Here is a 19,268-nt window from a genome sequence, read left to right on the forward strand (position 1 = left end):
TTCCACTGTCCAGGTTATTGAGAGTCTTCAGGACTCAGTCACCACTACCACCCCCTTCCCCACCACATGCTCTCAATCGGACGCCCCCTCTGGATCGCAAAGAATTGCTTGATTTTTTTTTTTCCCCGTGGAGGTTTAAAACCTGGCGAGCGGTTAAGACCCCAGGATGGGGGTGGGGGGGTGTCTCAGCCCCAGCTGCGGCGAGGATAGGTGGCCCTAGACCCACAAATTCTGAGGTCTGGGGATGCGGGGAGAGGCCCGGGACGTCGCCTCCCTTCCGTGCCTCAGTGTCCCCGCGCGGCCGGGAGGCAGGGGGGCGGGGCGCGGGCGGGGCCGGCCGGGCCGGGCGCCCGGGCAGGAGGCAGCTGCATATCTGCGGTCCCGACCACAATTGCTGGGAGTCGCGTCCCGGAGACTGGCGGCGCTGACTCTGCCCGCTGCGGCCGCCGCGCCGATTAGAGCCCGAGAGGGAGCGCCAACCCGGGGGAGGGGGGAGTAGGCGGCGGCGGGGGAGCTCCCGTGCCCCTTTCCCCTCCGCCCAGGCAGCGCCCCCAGCTGCCCCTCCCAGTCCTTTCCTGACGTCCCGAAACTGCGATGGGAGACCTGCCTCCCCGGTCCTGGTCTCCTTCAGACCCGGATAACAGGCGTCCTATTCTGGGCCCTGCAGGGACGGAGGCGCTAACATCCCGTAGACCCCAGGCTGCCAGCCTCTCTTGCCCTGTCTCTTCCTCATCTCCCTGCCCACAAGAAGAGAAGTCTGAATCTGAGGGGCTCCCCGTCCCCTCATTTCCCCCATCCGCCCTGCCGCAAGCACTCTAGACAAAAGTAGTCCCAAGAAGGGGTCAGAGTTTTAGGAACACAGGTATCCAGGTGCCAGAGCACCCCCTGCTGGCCGGCTAGAAGGCCCCCCCCCCCCTCCAGCTGTGACCTCCAGCTGTGGTGGTTGGGAAGAGTTTCTTTGATCTAGGAGCGTGGCCACCCCCTCCAGGCGCCCCATTAACCTCCATTATCCCAATTAGGCAGCCCTCCCAGTCCTGGATCTAAGCTTCAAAGACCCCTTAGTGGGGAGAAGAGGAGACCGTATGCTATGCCCGCCCCCCACCACCAAGCCACACCGTTTTCAGACAGGACCCAGGTGTCCTGCTCCTCAGCTTAGGCAACCCCTAGTAGGACCAGAAAAGGGACCCCCAGGGAACACCCAGATATCAATCCTTAAACTTCAACAGAGAAAGAACCAGATAAGAAGAGGAAACTTCTTTTGGCGGCTCTTAATTGTCCTGCATTAAATGCTTTAGGTAGCAGCATCCAGGTTCCTGGCTGACCTGAGCTTCCTATCAACTTATTCTGCTTTATCCGGTGGAGAGGGGAGCCAAGAGCTACCCCCTCCTCCTTCAATCCTATCTCGACACTCCCTTCCCTCCTCCCTCCTGGAACAATTTCCGCTGGGGGAGCAGGAGCAGGGCCCAGCACAGTGGCCGCTTCCTGGAACATTTTCCTGTATCCGAAACCGCGGCTCCCTCCCCAGGGACCGGCTGATCAAGGCCAGATGGGAGCAGGGATGGGGGAGGAGGAGAGGGAGCCAGGCTCTCACAATCACCCCCTTCCAACACATGCCCTCCACAGGGAGTCCCTACCCTGACACACAAAGGCACATACCACATGCCACAGTCACACACCCATGGGTATTCATGGCGACACTCATGAACCACAGGAGCCAGGTCTTAGAAGAAGACATACAAAGGAACATAAATATATTCAACAAATACATGGATGATCACATACACTCTCTTTCTACTCAGTCCCTTACCCCTTTAAAGTCTTCTTGGGCCCTGGGCCTTCCTCGCTGGCTAAGGAAATCTTAGAAATCCAAGAATACAGTAGTGGGACAACAGGGAGACCTTAGTTAACAAAGGCTGATGGGGCAGACAAAGACATCTAAGTCTACCTGTGACCTGCCAGTCAATACCCACCACCCCATTCTACTTCTGGTTGGGTCTCAGGCTTGACCCCTCGCTCCAGGATCCCCAAAACCAACCAGGATAGAGGAAGTCTGGGATGCTCCCTGTAGTCGGTGCTACCCTTAGAGTGCTTTCTAGTTGCTTCCAAATTCCTACAGAGGAAGCACATGGTGTCCAGTGGGCTCCCTCATGGCAGCCATGGAACACTGAGCCGACAAGACTATGCAGCTTCTGGGGCCCTGGCTGGGGAAGCTCAGTTGGTTAGTGCATTATCCCAGTTAGTCAAGGTCGTGGGTCCCATCTGGTCAGGGCACATACAAGAAGCAACCAATAAACGCATAAATATGTGGAACAACAAATTGATGTTTCTCTCTCAAATCAATAAATAAAAATTAAAGAAAAAGGAATTTTCTTCAGGAAGAAAACTCCTTCAGGAAGCTCTAGGAGCCTGAGAACCTGGGGACCTGTGACTTCATTGGTGACAGCCCGCCCTCCACCTATCCCCACTGCTCCCCTGATGCCTTCCATTCCAGCCAGAGTGGTCGAGAGGAACGGCATGGGGGTTGTGCCCTCAGCTCAGTCTGTTCATGAGCCTTACCCTCTTCTGCCCACTTCCAGTTCTGGTGCCTAGTTCATTTGGAGGGGGTTATATACGTATATGTATATAAGATAAAAATATATATATATTTGCTAGAGAGAGAGGAAGGGAGGGAGAAAGAGAGGGAGAGAAACATCTATGTGTGACAGTTATATCAATCGTCCCCAACTGTGGACCTCGCCCACAACCCAGGCATGTGTCCCTGACCAGGAATTGAACCAGTGACCTTTCAGTTTGCAGGCTGGCACTCAATCCACTGAGCCACACTAGCCAGAGAGAATTCTTTTTCTTTTTTTAAATCCTCACCGGAGGATATACGCATCGACTTTAGAGAGAGAAGAAGGAAGGGAGAGAAATCAAAACATCGATGTGAGAGAGAAACATCAATCGGTTGCTTCCCCTTACGCCCCAAGGGGGATGGAATCTTCAGCTTAGGTATGTGCCCTGACTAGGTATCGAACCACCAACCTTTCGGTGTGCCGGACAACACTCCAACAAACAGAGCCACCTGGCCAGGGCCAGAGCCCAATTCTTACAACCCACATGTTCATCTTTTGCTGGGAAAGGTACACACTTGAGCATGGATACACTATGGGACAGAGCTGTAGAAAAGCTGATGATGAAGATACACAGTCTGCTCTTTTCTGGAACATCTTCTCACTGCTTTAGGGAGAATGTTTGTAATTGGAAAGTTCCGGAAAATCTGGGAAGGGGGAATGTGATAATCATAAGAAGAACCAAAGTTAATCTATCTAGCCAAAGGTCATCGTGTTCTTTCCTGGATCTTGTGGCCTACTTAGAAGGTATATTCTCTTTCTCAAGCTCATCTGGGGATGGGTTACCTCAAGCCATTTTTTCCTCATTTGTTTAACAGTTTACCTCTCTAGCTATCTAGAAGTCTTTTATTTGGCATAACCATAGTCTTCCATTTTCCTATTTAGCCGGAAACTTCTTGCTCCAGCTCCAATATAAAAGCCTATTAATAAACCTAGTAGTCAATAGCATTTACTGAGTGAGCCCCTGGGTGAAATAGAGCCCCTCAGTGCTTGCTCTTTGGGACCTGAACAACCTAGTTAGGGGAGAAAAAGATACATGAAAAAATCTAGGGACCACATTTGAAGGCATAAACAACCTCCACTTTACCTCCCAGTACCTATGTTTCCTCTTCTGAAAATAAACGCATTTGGCTACATCTAACTGAGAGCTATGGACCTCTATGAGGGCTAAGATCCCTTTTTTAAAAATTTACTTCAGGATTGCTAGAATGGGTTTCCAATAATGGAATTCACAAAAAAGGGCATGTTAATATGTTCAACACAAAGAATCACATCATCGATTCAATACACGCAGAGAAGACACTTGACGAAATTCAAACTGGTTATTCTTAATAAACCTATTTGAAAAAAAACAAACAAACAGGATTCAACCAATGATAGAGATTGTTCTTAGTATGTGGTTCCCTCCAGCTCTAAAGTTCCAGGGTTTTGAGATCCTTTCTGAGAACTGAAATCAGGTATCTTAGAAGGGGAGATGGGATCTGACTTGCAAAGAGAAATACTAAAGATGCAGGATGATAGGTAGGGCCGCATGAGGCAACCAGCAAGGCTGGGATAAAGTATAGATAGGCTCCCAAGGGTCCTTACCAAAGGCTTGCCAGAACTTCTTCATATCAAGTAAAGACCAAAAAACAAACATCGATTATCATCTCCTATTATCTTCCAGACACTGGGGTCTCAGGAAAGACAGAAACTTATAAAATACAACAATCTTGGCCCTTAAGTAGCACATCGGCTTACATTGGGCAAATTTCCTTTCCAAAGAAGAGTCCGTGGCGTGTTTGTTACCCAGTAGGACCTAGTGGTGCCAGTAGTGCTTACTGCACAGGGCTGCAAAGCAGGGGCACTAAAACAAATGGAAAGTTTGAGATGAATAGTTTATCTCACACTTTAAAAAGTGTAAAATTAAAAAAAAATAAAACATCACAGTTGTCACTGTAAGAGTAATCAGATTTTTGTGGCACATTCTCACTTGTGCTTATTTTACTCATAGTGTTTTGCCCGGAAGCCCTATGGTGGAGGTGGATACTGTAACGTTTTCAGAGCTTAGATTCTTTAAGGGTCCTAACTCCAGCCAGCTCAGCTCGGGTGTGTTGGAATAGCAAGCATGTCAGTGTGTGCTACTGCTAATGGGAAGGGATTCCAGAGAAAGATATACTCTTGGAGGGAAGGGCAGTGTATAAATTGCTGCAGACAGGACATTCCATAAATCCGCGGCTCTGGAGAAAGAAGATTGAGCAAGGCTACTCAATACCACCAGGTGGCAGGAGTGAGCTGCTCAGCGTCGCCACCTATCAACATTCGAGGCTTGGGCCCGGGAGCCCAGCGTCAGCACGTTTTTGCAGGGGACAAAGGCAGAGCTGTCAAAGCTGAAGCAAGGGCGAACGTGAGAAAAAGTCTCAGATTCTAACACTTCTTCCAGCTTTGGCTCAGAAAGGGCAAGACATTCGTCAAAGATATAAAGGCGTCCTGACTCCCAGGCCAGAATTTAGCAGGCCAGGGTCTATTTTCTGCCCCACTTATCTGCCTTTCTTTCACAGATGTCTCCTAAGCATCGACTGTATGCCAGGTACGTACTGGAAGTGTGCAATAGAGCATTTAACAAGAAGTGTGCAATCTAGTGGAAGAGAACCTGATACACAGCTATGCTCCTACGATACTGGGAGGCAGTTCAAGTGGCAGTTAATGAAATCCACTGTCTTGCAAGTCAGACAGACTAGGGTATGAACCCAACCTCCACCACTTGCTAGCTGTGCAAACTCTGTGAGCCTAACTAAGTCTCTGTGTCTGTAAAATGGAGGCAAATGACCCCCGTAGAAGACCAACAATTTATATATATATATATATATGTATATAAAATGTATATATATATATATAATGGCTTTTTTAGTAAAATAAATAAAATTCACTGCCTGCCATACAGCTGTTATTATAGGTGCTGAATGCTAGGGGAGCAGTACCCACTTCAGACTTGAGATTTCCCAGAGAAGGTGACCACTGTTGTAGAGACTTGAAGGATGTGTAGAAGATACAAAGGGGAAGGAGGCAGAGGTGGGTGCTGAGGGTAAAGGGAAGTAGACGAGGAAGGAGTAGACAAACTCTGGGAGCACGGATGCACACCCCCTGGTTCACCAGCACTGGGGACAAGGACAAGGCTAGCTTCCCATATTTCAGGCTGGCGTAGTCTGGATTCTCTCCCCGAATCTACATGCATTTAGTGAGCACCTACACTGAGCCTCTCTCAAAGGCTGTTAGAAATAAATGAAATAAATAGATAAATAGAGGCCTGGTCTTTGTTCTCAGGAAGCCTACGGGCATTGGGAAGAAGAAAGGGCAAAGCCTCAAACTTTCTGCTCTAAGCATGGCTGGCCTGATCACACCGCAGCCTTCTCACTCTCACCCTTCACTCTAACACCTACAGACACTGAGTCCAGGTGCTGCCAGGAAAGGCCAGTGAGTGGGCTGCCTGCTCCTTACCACCCGCATTTTTACATCACTCAAGTCTGGCTAAGGCAAACATGAGGCCCACCTTGAAGGGGAAAAACATATTCAAAGACAATCTGTTAATGAAATCAACATTTTTATAGTTCTCTACTGGCTGCAGTGGCACTTCCCCTGCAGCTTCTTATTAGATCTTGACAAGTGCCTTAACGAATAGGCAAATATTGTAAGGTCTTGTCAGGAGGGAAAGAGAAGTTTAGAGACTTAAATGACTTGACTCCTTTGTCATCCTAAGGAGGTTGTGCTTTGTCCTAAGGAAATGAAATTCATTGAAGAATGTGGAGCAAGGAGATGAAATGGCCAGATCTTTATTTTAGAGTCTTCACCACAAGGAAATATTGCACAGAATCATAGGAGAACACATATGAGAATATTTATGACAGCTTCATGGAATCAGGAAGCTAACTTTCCATCTCTAAGGGAATACTATGCAACAGAAGTGATGAACTAGATATATTTATAGCAACACAAATAAATCTTAAAAAAGTGTTGTGTGGAAAAGTGAAACAATTACACTTACAGTACAATTAAATTCTACATGCATATTAAATGCACCCACAGAACAAGGACACATATATATTCAGGGACCAATAAACACATGAGATGGTATAGAGATCCTCTATAAGGGTCTCTATCCCCTTACAGAGAGAAGGGGAAGGGCTTAGGAATAAAGAAGAAAAAATTAACTAAAGAGGGGCCTTGTATGTTTCAAATCATGATAGTATGCACTGTGAACCAAAGGACAGGATTACCTTACTGACTCTTTGCACCTAGATGGAAAAAAAAAAAAGATTCCATGTACTGGATCCTCATTTTCCCACTTAAAAATCCTTCAACCATCATAAAAAAAAACAAGAGAAAACAGATGCTGGAGAGGATGTGGAGGAAAGGGGACCCCTGTGCGCTATCAGTGGGAATGTAAATTGGCAAACAGTATGGAGGATCTTCAGAAAATGGAAACTAGAGCTACCATGTGATCCAGCAAACCCACTTCTGGGAACACGTCCAAAGGAAACAAAAACGCTAACATGAAAAGACACCTGCACACCCGTGTTTACGGCAGCACCGTTTACAATGATTCAGACATGGAAACAGCATAAAGTGCCCATCAACAGATGAATGGATAAAGAGGTTGTGGTGTGTATACACACACGTGTATAAATATTACATATATATTATATACAGTGAAATATTGTTCAGCCATAAAAAATGAGAAAATCCTAACATTTGCAACAACATGGGTGGACCTTGAGGGCATTATGCTAAGTGAAATAAGTCAGACTTCGAATGACACATACTGTATGATGTCACTTACGTGTGGAGTCTAAAAACAAAACAAAACAAAACAAAAACCAAACATTGAATAAGAGTTTGGATTTGTGGTTGGGGGGGGAGAGCAATTTAGAAGAAGGTGGTCAAAAGTTGCAAACTTTTAGCTTTAAGGTAAGTGTTAGGGATGTAACGTACAATGTGATGATTGTCACTAGCACTGCTTATTACACAGGGGAAAGTTGTTTAGAGAGGAAATCCTAACAGTTCTCATCCCAAGGAAAATTCCCCCCCCCTTTTTAAAAGATTTTATTTATTCTAGATAGAGGGGAAAGGAGGGAGAAAGAGAAGGATAGAAACTTCAATGTGTGGTCCTCTCTCACCCACCTCACACTGGGAACCCGCCTTGGCCTGCAACCCAGACATGTGCCCTGACTGGGAATTGAACTGGCAAACCTTTGGTTCGCAGGCCAGCGCTCAATCCACTGAGCCACAACAGCCAGAGCTGGATGTTTTTAAAAAGATTTTCAGGTAGGTTAGTAATCATGATTTTCCACTCAGTTCGGGTATTTCCAGACCTGGATTATGGCCCCCTGATGTGTTCACGTATCTGCTGTCAATTTATTTAAATAGTTTGTCTCAGTCCAGTAGGAATGACTGAACCTTCTGTATCTGACCCTTCTACTTCAAATCTTTTAGTGGCTCCCCTTACCCTCAAGATAAAGTTCAGATTTCTTTGTTTTCCTTTAGACTTTTTTTTAGATGGGGGAAGGGAAAGAGAAAGAGAGGGAGAGAAACAGCAATGTGTGGTTGCCTCTTGTGCACCCCCTACTGGGGACCTGGTCCACGATCCAGGCATGTGCCACGACTGGAAATTGAACCAGCGACCCTTTGGTTCGCAGGCTGGTGCTCAATCCACTAAGCCACAACAGCCAGGGCTAGACTTTTTGTTTTTAAGGTTTTATTCATTGAATTTTTAGAGAGAGGGGAAGGTAGGGAGAAAGAGAGGGAGAGAAACATCAATATGAGACAGAAACACTGATCAGTTGCTTCTTGCACATGCCCCAACTGGGGACAAGGCCTGTAACCCAGGCATGTACCCTGCATGTGCCCAACCAGGAATCAAACCAGCAACCTTTCACTTTGCGCGACAATGCCCAACCTACTGAGCCACGCAGGCGGGTATTTTTTTTTAGACTTCTTAATGAATCCTGTAATTCCTCCTGGTCCTGGCTTACTTTTAATTCATTCATTTGTTGAACTTTTATCAGCTATCTAAGATGAACCAGGCATTCCAGTAAACAGTGAGAACAAACATGCAAAAAGAACAGCACAGTCTTCTTTCTTGTGGTTTACAATCTTTGGGGGACAACAAAAGTTGAATGAGTAATGACAGGGTTATATAGGCCTAAGCCTCTTTCAGGAGTCGGGAAAGGAAAGCTTCCCTGAGATGAGAATTAAACTGAGTCCACAAAGGTGACTTAGAAGTTCCGTGGAGGCCTAGGGAGAAAGGAGTGTTTCAGGCAGAAGGGGCAGCACGAGCAAGTCCCTGGCTTGGAGAGGATCACCGCACACTGAAGGAGCTGCCAACGTGTACCGACAGGGAGGAGGAAACTGTGGCCAAACTTGAAGATAGGATGACTCAGAGCTTTATAGGCCGAGTTAAAGTTAGAGACTTTATCCCAAGTGTGCTGGAAAGTCTTGAAAAGATTTAAGTAGGGGAGTGTAATACAATCAGATGGGGTTTTTGAAGCAGGATCTGGGTGTACTGAGGAGCTTAGATTGGATTTGGTTGTTGGCAAATCAATTCCGCCTCTCCTCTGCAGAGCATATTTTGGAGTCTTTTACTAATGGTTAAATTTATCTCCTGTGACTAGTTGGTGTCAGCTAAACTATCAGAATGTGACCCTTTTTACAAACTCCTGGAGATAGCAGTGGCGTTTAGTGTCAATGTCATTGGGTCATTCAGTGAGCATTCGCCGGGACTCTGTGCAGAGCATGGGCCAGGGGCTGGGGTGTGAAGATGAGTACGACCCAGCTCAAGGTCCCGCAAGAAAAACAGAGCTGACCTGTAAAAACGTAAGTTCTACTACACAGAGAACAATAACAAAGTTAAAAACAGCTGACAGGAAGAAATTTTCAATGTTTTTAAAAAAGTATTGGTATCTAGTATTTATGTATATTTAAAAAATGTACGGAGCAGGTCCCCAGTATGGGGCATGGGAGAGGCAACCGCACATTAAAATCTTTTAAAAAATGTAAAATGGTATAGCAATTTTGAAAAGCAGTTTGTCCATTTCCTTTTTTCTTTTTAAAGACTTTCTTACAAAGTTAAACATATATTTACCGTCAGAACCAGCCATTCCACTCCTAGATATTTAAGAGAAGTAAAAACATATGCACACAAAAACATAGAATTCAAAGTAGCTCTTTATGTTTTCTTTTTTAAAAGATTTTATTTATTTGTTTTTAGAGAGGGGAAGGGAGGGAGAGAGGGAGAGAAACATCAATGCGCGGTTGCCTCTCGTGCGTCCCCTGCTGGGAACTGGCCTGCAACCCAGGCATGTGCCCCAACTGGGAATCAAACCTCAATCCTTTGGTTTGCATGCCTGCACTCAATCCACTGAGCTACACCAGCCAGGGCCATAGTAGCTTTTTCATAATAGTCAAAATATTGGAAACACCCCAAATGTCCACCAAAAGGAGAATAGGTGAACAAATTGTGGTATATTTATACAATGAAATACTACTAAGTAATAATAGTAAACAAGCTACCGAAATAGCCAAAAACATGGAAGAATCTCAAAACCATTTTGTGAGTGAAAGAAGCTAGAACAAAACAATTTTAAGTACATACTGTCTGATTCTGTTGCTGTGAAACTCTACACAAACAAATCTAATTCTTTTCTAGAATCAAATCTAGAATCAAATCTGATCAGAAAATGAGTCAGTGGCTGCCTGGGTGCTGAGACAGGGAAGGGCTGGCAGGGAGTGTCTGGGAGAATGGAGCACAGGAACTTTTTAGAGAAACGTTCCATATCTTGATTGTTGTGATGGTTACAAGCTGTACACACATGTCTGAACTCATCAAAACGTACATTTAAAATGAGTGCTCTTTATTGTGTAAACATACTTCATTCAAATGGATTTTTTTATTTGAAAAAACACAACAACAAAAAAAGACAGTTGACAGGGATAAAATATTAGACAGTTTTAACAAAGAGTTAATATCTAATACACATAAAGAACTCCTTTAAGTCAGTTCAGTAGAAAAATGGACATAAGACATAAAAGGACAACTCACAGAGGACAAAATACAAATAAACGATAACAAAGAAAAGACATTTGTCCTTATAATTTTGAACAAATCAAGGCAAAACAAAGTTCAATAATGGAATTGTCAGCTTGGCAACAACTTTTTTTGAGAGTCTGTTTATTAAAACTGGGGAGAGTGAAACAAGGAAGGTCCTAGGATAGAAGGAGCAACAGGAGAGAGCCTGGGTGGGGCTGCTTTGGCTCCCTGGAAACGTTGGAGGAAAAAGTGGGCCAAGGCAGGGCTGCAGTCAGCTCACTGGAGGGTCAAAGGAAAAGAGGCCTTGGAGGCAGGGTCAGGGGTTAGCCCAGGATGAGCTGCCGCTGCCCACTGCTCCCTTAGTTGCAAGTCTTGTGGGGACCCTTAGAGTTTAGAAGAAAGAAAATTCACTTGAAAAGGAGATTTGAGTGGGCGTGCTCCAAGGAGGGTGTGTCTGATTGACAACAGTTTTTTAAACATTGGTAAGAATTCAGGGAAACTACCACTGTCATAATGCGGGTATGTGTAACTGGGAATATTTTTAGAAGATGATTTAGCAGTGTATAAATGTTTTAAATATATATAATCTTGCCTCGGAAATTCTACTTCTAGGAATCTATACTGATAATGCTGATATCAGTATGGAATGCTTACTGTATGCAGGCATTCTAACCATATCTCAACTGTTCTAATTGACTAAATATTCTTAGTTCCTCATTTTACAGATGAGATAAGTGAGGCAGGAGGTTAAATGAGTTGCCTAAGATTATACAGCTAGTAAGTCACAGATCCAGGATTCATGCCTATAGTTTGTCTCTAGAATTTATGCTCCCGACCACTCCTGCCATACAGCTCTCCACACTTTTCTAAATGTTATATATGGGCACTAATGTATATATAGAAAGATGTTTGCTGTAGTTGAGTTTGAAATACTAAGAAAGAATAAAACTAGGCCCTGAGTGGGTAGCTCAGCTGGTTGGAGTGTTGTTCCAATATGCCAGGGTTGCAGGTTTGATCTCTGGTCAGGGCACATACAAAAAGCAACCAATCAGCCCTGACTGGTATAGCTGAGTGGATGGAGTGTGGGCCTGTGAACCAAGGGGTGGCAGTTGGATTCCCAGTCAGACATGGTTGCAGGCTATGTCCCCAGTAAGGGGTGAGCAAGAGGCAACCTCACATTGATGTTTCTCTCCCTCTTTCTCCTTCCCTTCCCCTCTCTCTAAAAATAAATAAACTCTTAAAAGGAAAAATAAATAAAGATTTTTTTAAAAGCAACCAATGAACACATAAATAAGTGGACCAAACAACAACAACAACTACTACAACACTGACTGGTGTGGCTCAGTAGATTGAATGCTAGTCTGTGGACCAAAGGGTCACAGGTTCAATTCCCAGTCAAGGCACATGCCTGGGTTGTGGGTCAAGTCAGGTCCCCAGTAGGGGGCACATGAGAGGTAACCACACTTTTATTTTTTGAAATCTATAGAACAATGCCTATTATACCTATTCATATAAAAAATACCAATGTAGCAAGTACGCTCAGAAGAGAATTTTTTTTCTCTTTTGTTCATGATCGTGTCTTCATTGCCACACCAGAACAGTGCCTGGCACTTAGTAAGTATTGAGTAAACATCTATTAAATGTATATACAAGGTCTGTCCAGAAAAAGTCCAGTCATTGTTGATATAATGAATATGATTTGTGCAACACTGATGTAACCTGACAACTAAGGAGAGTGGACTGGAATGTGCATGTGTAAACAATGATTGTAACAGGGTGCAGCCAAGAGGGAGGCCCCGAATAGGAATTTGGAATGGGGTCCAGAACTCAAGGTGTCCAGGAAATATTATAAAAATATATAGAATGTCCTCACCCCCCACCCCCAGGTTTGAGCTGGGGAAAGGGACATGTGGAACAGGACCATGCAGAGCCATTTTGTACAACCACAGCTTTCCAGCTAACCTCTGGCATGGTCATTTAACATACTTATAACCTTTAACTGGTTGCATAGATATGTTAAATAGCTGTGGTCATGCTTTGAGCCAGGGAGATGGGAGTGACTTCTACCCGAGATGTAACTGGGAGGCAATTTGCCCTGGTTACAGCGCCTGGGTGAGAGCTCGGAGAAGATTGGCTCCATGCCATGGGGCCACCCCTGCCCAGACTTACTATGGCAGCCCAGTAAAGCTGGAAGGATGCAGGAATGCTGGCAGGTGGAACTCATTGTATGAGGAGTTGGAAATGGGGCTGAAGAGGAAGGTTGGCTGGGGGATTTAAACCCAGACTTGGCAGCCAAGGGAGAGGAAAATCATGGGGCTTGGGCAGAGTGGGAACCCTGCAGCTTTGGCGAGAGTGAGGACCTCGTGGCTTTGGGGTGCTCCCTTTTGCCAGGTGGCTTAGGAAGCAAGAGAGACTTTGCTTGGAAGAAGAGGGGTGAAAGGACTCTTGCTGGTGGGCCATGAGAAGGTGCCACATGGCTTTGGATTAACTGGAGATCGTGGTGGCGACACAGTGATGTTGCTCAGAGCCCAAATCACAGACTTCTACTTCTTTTCCTGAGATACGGTACCCCAGATTAGGGCAGAGGGAGAATGAAGGATTGTGTGTGTCTGTGGGTATCCTAAAGGACTTTAATATTTTAATGAAGATATTAAGTTACTACTCTAAGTCTGTATTGCTTTAAATAAATAATTCCTTTCCTTTTCACAAATCTCTGGCACTAAGACATGTTTCTCCTCTGGTGGTGGGCAAAGGAAACCTAGTGGGGGGTCCTTTCGGTAATAGTATATCGTACAAACCCCCCTTGGATCTGTTCTGTAACATGATGACTTTGACTTCACTGCACTAGTCAGTGGGGATGGTAGACGCCGTTGAGTGAGCACATGTACTGTGTGCCTTCACATTCAAAATGACTGAGCAAGTAGAGCAATGAATCTAAATCCAATTTTGCATTAAGCTTGAACATTCCTCCATGGAAACTACTCAGATGATTCTGAAGACCACAGTTATGGGCAACTCGTGGTTGGCAGCTTCTTCACAAAAACGCACCTGCTCGTGTGTGCAGAGTGTTTTGGCAAAACATCAAATCACCCAGGTGACTCAGCCCTGCTACAGTCCAGATTTGGTGCCCTGTGACTTCTGGCTTGTCCCAAAACTAAAATCACCTTTGAAAAGGAAGAGATTTCAGATGAGATTCAGGAAAATCTGATAGGGCAGCTGATGGCAATTGGGAGAACTGTGTGAGCTCCCAAGGTGCCTACTTTGATGGGGACTGAGGCGTCAATGTCCTGTGTACAGTGTTTCTTGTATCTTGTACCTTTTTTCAATAAATGTCTCTATTTTTCATACTACATGGCTGGATACCCTATGGACAAGACCTCATAAATATACGGAAATGCACAGAAAGGGGACTGAAAAGCTGCTAACCAAGCTGTTAAGTGGTGAAGATAGTTTCCTACCTTGGGAGAAGAGAACATGGTGTGAACTGGATAGGTCAGTGAAGGGAAATGTGTACATAGCAAACTTCTTGCTGTTTCAGTCTTAGAACACTGTCAGGTAAGTAATATCCTCCTTTTATAGATGAGGCACCCAAGGGTCAGATGTGAAGTAATTTGCCTCCAATGGCACAGTTACCAAACCTAGATGTGAACTTTAACCTGTGGCTCCAAGACCAGGTTCACTTCATTGTGTTTATAAATGTAAAGGCAAGTAAGTGAAACAGAGAACCGAAGGCTGTGAGGTCAAAACAAACACAGCAGAAGTTGCAACGGGGCTGTGTAAAGAAACACGGCCAATTCTAGGGAGAACAGATTTTTGGAAAGGATTCCAGAGATGAAACTTGGTCTCTAAGACATGAAAGATAAATTTTCTTTTACCCTTTTGCTACCTTTATTGTTATTAAAATATTTAAGTTGAGGTATAATTGACATACGTTACATTAATTTTGGGTATACAACATAATAATTTGATATTTAGGTCTAGTTAACCTCTATCACCATACATAGTTACAGAATTTTTTCTTGTAATAAGAACTTAAAAAATTTACTCTATTAGCAACTTTCAAATATACAATTCAGTCTTATTAACCATGCTGTACATAATATCCCCAGGATTTATTTATTGAGAACTGGAGGTTGGTACCTTTTGGCTCCCTTCAGCCATTTTCCTCACCCCCCAATACCCTCTATGCCCACCGCTGGTGACCATCAATCTGTTCTCTGCATCAAAGAGTTTGTGTGTTTTTTTAATTTTTTTGTTTGTTTGTTTTAAAGAGACAGATTCTAGGCTGGCTCAGTTCCCTTGCTATTTTTGTTTGGTTGTTTGGTTGTTTTAAGATTTTTATTTTCATTTATTTTTAGAGAGAGGGGAAGGGAGGGAGAAAGAGAGGGAGAGAAACATCAGTGTGTGGTTGCCTCTCACACGCCCCCACTGGGGACCTGGCCCGCAACCCAGACATGCGCCCTGACTGGGAATCAAACTGGTAACCCCTTGGTTCGCAGCCTGCGCTCAATCCACTGAGCTACACCAGCCAGAGCTGTTTTTGTTTTTTAAAAATATTTTACTTATTTCTAGAGAGGGGAAAGAGAAAGAGAGGGAGAGAAACATCCATGTGTAAAACATCAAACAGCTGCCTCTTGCACACCCCCCACAGGGGACCTGGTCCGTAACCCAGGCGTGTGCCCAGGCATGGGAATTGAACCAGCGACCTTTCAGTTGAAAGGCCAGCACTTAACCCACTGAGCCATGCCAGCTAGGGCTTTTTTTTTCTTTTCTTTTTATGAGCCTGTGTTTTTGTTTGTTTGTTTGTTTTTGTTAGTTCATGTCTTTTATTAGCCCACATACAATGACCTGTATGTCGCTTTGCTGAAGCAGTAGGTCAGACATCTGCCACAGCGCCTGTCACAGAGGTTGGCCATGAAAACTCCAGCACCGCATTCACCTGAGGGGCCTCCGGATGATGGCAATTGATTTTTTTCTTTTTAATCTTTAACTTAACTTTAATGAAAACAGAGCATTTTCAAAGACTTCTGATTTTGCCTTTTTAGTCCACCTTTCACCTTTCAGAACAGTCAGGTTAACCTTCTTTCTCTGATGCTTATTCCTCCTGGAAGTGGTGTAAGATTTCTTCCTTTTCTTAGCACCACCATGGAGTCGCAGTGCAAGATGATGAGTGGACACCTTTTGAATGTCATAGTCAGACAAAGAATGTCCATCTTCCAGGTGCTTACTAGCAAAGATCAGTCTTTGCCGATCAGGAGGAATTCTTTCCTTATCCTGGATCTGGGCCTTACATTTTCTGTTGTACCCAAGGGTTCACCCTTGAGAGTGATGGTCTTCCTCATAAGGGTTTTCATGAAAATCTGCATGTTCACAGCAGGTACACCACAGATGGCAGACCAGAAAGCTGCTTTTTTATTCCACATATAAGTGAGATCCTATGGTATTTGTCTTTCTCTGTCTGACTTATTTCACTTAGTATAATGTCCTGAAATTCCATCCATGTTATTGCAAGATTTCATTATTTTTATGACTGAATAATATTCCATGATGTATATGTACTTTATCCATTTTTATATTTTTATCCATTCATCAGCTGATGGACACTTAGATTGTTTCCATATCTTAGTTATTGTAAATAACACTGTAGTAAACAGGAGGGCGAGTATATTTTTTGAGTCAGCAGTTTTGTCTTCTTCAGATAAATACCCTGAAGCGTCATTGCTACATCATATGGTAGTTCTATTTTTTACTTTTTGAGGAACCTCCACACTGTTTTCCACAGTGGCTGCACCAATTCACATTCCCACCAGCAGTGCACAGAGGCCCCACCCTGGGGGAAGGGCACTCTGGGCACACACCTGTGTATCAGTGAATGTCACAGGTGAAATCATGTGGCCTAACTAGTGAATAATAAGTAGCTGAGTGAGTATGGCTGGAGCTTTACTTACATATGTAGGTGAAAGGTAGGTCCTGCAAAGATTTGATTTGATTTGTAACAGACACTGAGATCTGTGTTCAGACAGGTAGGACTGCTTGAGGCCGGAGTGCACAGCCTCTTTTGAAGAAGATCGGGCTATAGACAAGGAATCCATTCTACATAGTAAGGTTACCAAGTAAGCAACGATGGCTCTACCCCATTCAGGCAGTGATGAGGGATACTGAGAGAGAGGAGGGGATGAATCTGAAAGACACTTTTGGAATAAGATCAATGGGACTTATGTGAGAGGGGAAGAGAGGAGCCTAGAGAGGGAGAAGTTTGTTGGAAACTGGGCACAAAGTTCCTTCAAAAGGCATCACTTGTGTATGTATCTCCTTCACTGCTTGTAAGACAGGATATTGTAACTTATTATAATCAGCTGTGTATGAATCTGTCTCCTTTTCTAGCCATGACTCCTTCATCTCACCTCCCCCAGCATGTCTAGTGCCAGGCCTTGCACAGATCACATTAACACTGAACGAAGGAACACAGCAGAGAGACTGGCTTTGGTTTAGGGTGGGTTGGGGAGCAGGGAATAGTGGGAGGTAAATCATCACAAAGGTTGGGAGGCAGGAAGTTCTTAGCCTATGTACTCCCTTCCTCCTCGGCCTTGGTCAGAGCCTGCCCTGGGGGACATTGCTCAGTTTTCCTTCAGTCCTTGACTTCTCTGTGTTTGCCACACAGTGTGATAGGGTTGACTGGCTGAGACACAGGTAGCTTCAGTATGAAGCCACCCCCAAATTCTGCTACCACCACCAAGAAAGTGATTCTAAAAAGGCACTGTAAGAGGATTTCCTCAGGGGTCTACTTCCCTCCTCTAAACCACCACAAACCTCTTTTTTTTAATTAGCAAAAATTAATTTTTTTAATCCTCACCTGCAGACATGCTTATTGATTTTAGAGAAATGGGAAGGGAGGGATACAGAGAAAGAGAGAAACACTGATGTGAAAGAAACATCAGTCGGTTGCCTCTTGCATGCACCTGACTGGGGACCAAACCTACAACTTAGTTATGAGCCCTGACTGGGAACTGAACCTTTGGGTATACGGGGTGATGCTCCAAACAACTTAGCCACACTGGTCAGGGTGCAAAAATTAATTTCATTATAGCACTTATAATACTCTTTTTGGCATTACATTTTTGTGTAAACATTGTGTATACTGTTTACAAACTAATAAACAATTTGAAATCATGAGTGGGAAATATGTATTGTTCTAGATGGTGAATGATTATTTAGTGACATCTGTCCAACCTGCCCCTTCTGAGCAAAATGGACTTAGTAGGTACAAGTCTTAATGTATGTTTGAGTACAGGAACATTACAGAGGTTTGGTGCAAAATAAAGTGTGTGGCAATACTTGTTTTTATTTATAGAAGTTTTTAAGTGCTGAATTTCTATTTTTTATTATTTATTGTTAATTTTTTTGGAAAGCTGATGAAGATAAGACAAACAAAAATAAGAAAAGAAGCAATCTGTAAGATATTGGGGCTGAATCATGTTACTTTTCCCAACATTCTTACATTGCTAAAGTTAGAAAATCTAAAATCTGGATACCTAATTAGATCACAATAAATCAGGCCCCTGAATATTCATGGAACATCACTTTATGTTTTATAATCATTTTAATAGACTATTGAGTTCAATTTACCAATCTGTATTTGGAATGTTTACATGTATCTTAATTGATACTCATCCAGATTTTGCTTTTTAGGGGCTATTCTTATCTATTAGTAAGATATTGCATTGTAGAATGTTCTGGTAAAATTTTGTCAGAGGTTTCTATTCTTTTTTTTTTTATTAAGATTTTACTTATTTATTTTTTAGAGAGAGGGAAAGTGAGGGAGAGAAACATTGATCAGTTTCTTCTCATGTGCCCCCTACCAGGGATCTGGCCTGCAACCCAGGCATGTGTCCTGACCGGAATCGAACCAGTAACCTTTCAGTTTGCAGGTCAGCACTCAATCCGCTGAGCCACACCAGCCAGGAGGTTATCTATTCTTTAAAACTTTTTCTTGCCTATGAAACTATTGATTCTGGCTTTCTAAAAAACAAGATCATAGCTACATTTAAATTTTTCTTTCTTTGTAGATCTGTTGAAGTTTTTTTTAATAGTATCTTCAGTCAACTTTGATCATTTGGGCTTAAAACAACAATCTTTTTTTACTTGGTATTTTAAAAATTTATTTATCTTTAGAGGGGAAGGAGAGAAGGAGAGAAATATCAATGTATGGTTGCCTCCCGTGCATCCCGGGCTGGGACCTGGCCAGCAACCCAGGCATGTGCCCTGACTGGGAACTAAACCGTGATCCTTTGGTTTGCAGGCCCGCACTCAATCCACTGAGCTACACCAGCCAGGGCCAAATCTGAAGAATTTTTTTTTAATGTTTTATAAATTTTTCTTATATTGGGGTGATATTTGTTAATAAAATTATATAGGTTTTAGGTGTACAATTCTATAATACATCATCTGTACATTGTATTGTGTGTTCACCACCCCAAGTCTGGTCTCCATCACTATTTATTCCCCCTTTACCCTCTTCTACCTCCCTCCACCCCGCTTTCCTCTTCAGTAATCACCATACTGTTGTCTGTGTCTAGTTTTTTTTTCCTTTGCTT

At 43.8% G+C, this 19,268-nt stretch overlaps 1 protein-coding gene across 1 annotated transcript; it reads right to left on the bottom strand.

Annotated features, from left to right (window-relative positions):
- Nucleotides 1-216: 216 nt before the first annotated feature.
- On the bottom strand, nt 217-16,040 carry LOC119041865 (ubiquitin-40S ribosomal protein S27a-like). The gene is given in 4 exon segments (XM_053661437.1): nt 217-625; nt 15,517-15,622; nt 15,666-15,965; nt 15,968-16,040. Coding segments are annotated over 4 exon segments (888 nt in total).
- Nucleotides 16,041-19,268: the final 3,228 nt, after the last annotated feature.

The sequence above is a fragment of the Artibeus jamaicensis genome, unplaced genomic scaffold (assembly GCF_021234435.1).
Source record: "Artibeus jamaicensis isolate MK-2021 breed Jamaican fruit bat unplaced genomic scaffold, CSHL_Jam_final contig_233, whole genome shotgun sequence".
Classification (NCBI taxonomy): domain Eukaryota; kingdom Metazoa; phylum Chordata; class Mammalia; order Chiroptera; family Phyllostomidae; genus Artibeus; species Artibeus jamaicensis.